The sequence below is a fragment of the Morone saxatilis genome, unplaced genomic scaffold (assembly GCF_004916995.1).
Source record: "Morone saxatilis isolate NCDOM2014 unplaced genomic scaffold, NCSU_SB_2.0 Contig15, whole genome shotgun sequence".
In the NCBI taxonomy this organism is placed as follows: Eukaryota; Metazoa; Chordata; class Actinopteri; family Moronidae; genus Morone; species Morone saxatilis.
In genome coordinates this window covers 18,150,378-18,152,913 of record NW_023339707.1, presented here as the reverse complement: position 1 = coordinate 18,152,913, position 2,536 = coordinate 18,150,378, and the positions used below count along the sequence as shown (strand labels likewise).

At 36.8% G+C, this 2,536-nt stretch overlaps 1 protein-coding gene across 1 annotated transcript in view; it reads right to left on the bottom strand.

Annotated features, from left to right (window-relative positions):
• The window catches only part of cdh26.1 (cadherin 26, tandem duplicate 1), a gene marked incomplete at its 5' end in the record, with an annotated part of 8,195 nt that extends 5,893 nt beyond the window's left edge, over positions 1 to 2,302 (bottom strand). The window contains 8 exon segments of the mRNA XM_035657429.1: positions 318 to 577; positions 672 to 854; positions 944 to 1,072; positions 1,190 to 1,359; positions 1,527 to 1,674; positions 1,773 to 1,928; positions 2,057 to 2,149; positions 2,246 to 2,302. Of these exon segments, the coding sequence (XP_035513322.1) occupies positions 318 to 577; positions 672 to 854; positions 944 to 1,072; positions 1,190 to 1,359; positions 1,527 to 1,674; positions 1,773 to 1,928; positions 2,057 to 2,149; positions 2,246 to 2,302 (1,196 nt within the window).
• Positions 2,303 to 2,536: the final 234 nt, after the last annotated feature.

The following is a 2,536-nucleotide window of genomic DNA, read 5'->3' as shown; positions in this document are numbered from 1 at the left end:
TATATATATATATATATATATATGTATGTATGTATATATATATATATGTATGTATATATATAAATACAGGTACATGTATCTATTTTATAATGAGCATTTATTGGCTCAGAACTTGGTTTCAGCCAATATGCAAAATTTAGGAATAGGAATTGGTATCAGGAAGGAGAAAATGGTATTGAATCATCTCTAAAAATCCTATAGTGTTGTACAATTTTTTTGAACTTTCAAATGTTGATATCAGTGACCAGCAGCATAAATCACCCTCTATTCACAATTTGGCAATAAGCTCAGTAGATATACAGTGTATAGACACAAACCTGAATTCATCAGATTCGACATCTACAACCACTGGAGTGAACAGCAACTTTCCTGGCTTTTCCTCTTCCTTCTGGTACACATCAGCTGGACTGTTCTTAAACTCCGGTGGATCATTGACATCAATCACTTTGACTGAGATCTCGACTGAATCAGGTGTGCTTCCTCCAGCAGCTGATTTATCTTTACAAACCTTGAAGGGTTCTTCATTTCTTACTCCAATCTGCAGTTTGGTCAAAACTGTTTTTTCATAATCCTTGCCCTGGAAGAATCGCACAAGTTTAGGTCAGTACTATCTATGATAAATGATTAAACTTTGTCTGGACTGTAAGCCTCGTCCACAGAAACAGAATTACCTTTATGACACTCAGAATACCATCATTAGTGATGGGGTCAGTCTCAAGTTTGTAGTTTCCTTCCTCATTCCCTGTAATGAAATAGTATTGCGCACGCCAAGCGGCAGTTTTAGGAGTGTCTTTGTCCTCTACCGCAACTCTCAACACTTCTTGGATGGCTGATTCATTTACCATCCCATTGTACTGGAAAAGCAGAACAGTTTCATATTTAACATCACATATCACTATAAAAAGCTCTTTAATTGTAATAATGATGATAAATATATCTGTGCCTTTCTCTCCTTGAACGTCGGTTGATGAGTGTTTGCGTCCAAGATATTGAGAGTAATAACACCAGTGGAGGAAAGGGACGGTGTTCCATGATCACGTGCTTGAACGATAATCTCATACTTCTTTATTTTCTGAAACATACGTGAAGGATTATATTTTACATATTATATTGACAAAATCAATATATGTATGTGTCATATACATGCAGCAGCCCTCTGATGTAGGCACAGTAAGTCACAGAGTCTCACATCATAGTCAAAACATCCCTCATAGGTGAGTTGGGCCATTCTGCCATCGAGCTGTATCAAACCAATCTTAGGTGTTTCTGGTGTTTGTTTAATCAGACTGATTGTTATTTTGGAGTTAGTCGTGTTCGCCTGATCTCTGTCCATGGCCTGCAGCTGCACTGGTAAGTACCCTTCAAGAAGTTGAGGAAAGGAGTATGAATATGTTATTGAATAATAGGAAGTAGGAAATAGCCATATCACTGTTTATTGTTTGCATTTGTTTGATGTGTGATACTCAGTGACTGCAGGCAGAAAACAATGCATACTCTATGAGTGATTTAAGCAACTGTATACTCACCTTCATCTATATTTTCCTTCACATTTTCTTGTATTTGAGGTGCAAGAAATGCAGGTGCATTGTCATTGATATCTTTTATTTCTATATCAAAAGCCAATTCCTTGTCCAATGGTTCTTGCTTCAATCTGTCATAGATTTCAAACTTGATCTGTTGGTAAAGGTACTCATATAAATCATTTCTTAAAATCAATTACTAAAAATCAACATAACATGTATGTATCATCAGAGGAGAGGAGATTAGCTCACATGGAAAGGTTCAGGATATCTCTCTCTGTCAATAGATCTCTGAGCAAAAACCATCCCGTTCTGTGAATTGATCTTGAACACACCCTTTGGATCCTCATCCACACCCATTCCACTTATACGGAACTCATGGTTGTTTCCCGACATGTTATTAAACATCTAGTGTCAAGACACAAACCATTCAGCTGTTATTGTTTGCATATTTGGCCTGGATATTGGCCAGAATATTGATCTGTCACATGGTAATTTTTTGCAATGTTTACAAAAAAATAAATAAATGTTTTCACCTGAGAAATGACTTTGGGGAATGGTCCAGGGTCTTCCTCTCCTACTTCAATTGTAGACAAAACCCACCTTCTTTTGGAACGCACCAAAAGCTCCTGTTACCCACAATGTAGATAAATATAATTGTTAGAATTACTGCAAGAAGTAAAACATTCGGCCAGAGTTTGCAATTCTAAACATGAAGCAATTACCCGTTTGGAACGCCTTCTGTTGCTACTGCGAGACTCTGCCAGGGCTGTTAAGGCAACCTACAACGACAGAACATAGTGATTTCAACTTCAAATGTACTGGCAACTTAAAGTTTCTAATTCATCTAACCTGCATGTCTAGACTGTGGAAAGAAACCAGAAAAACAAACCAATTTATCTTAATTTGCCGTTGACAAGTAGATACATAGATAGATAGATAGATAGATAGATAGATAGATAGATAGATAGATAGATAGATATACTTTATTGATCCCAAGCTGGGAAATTGCAGTG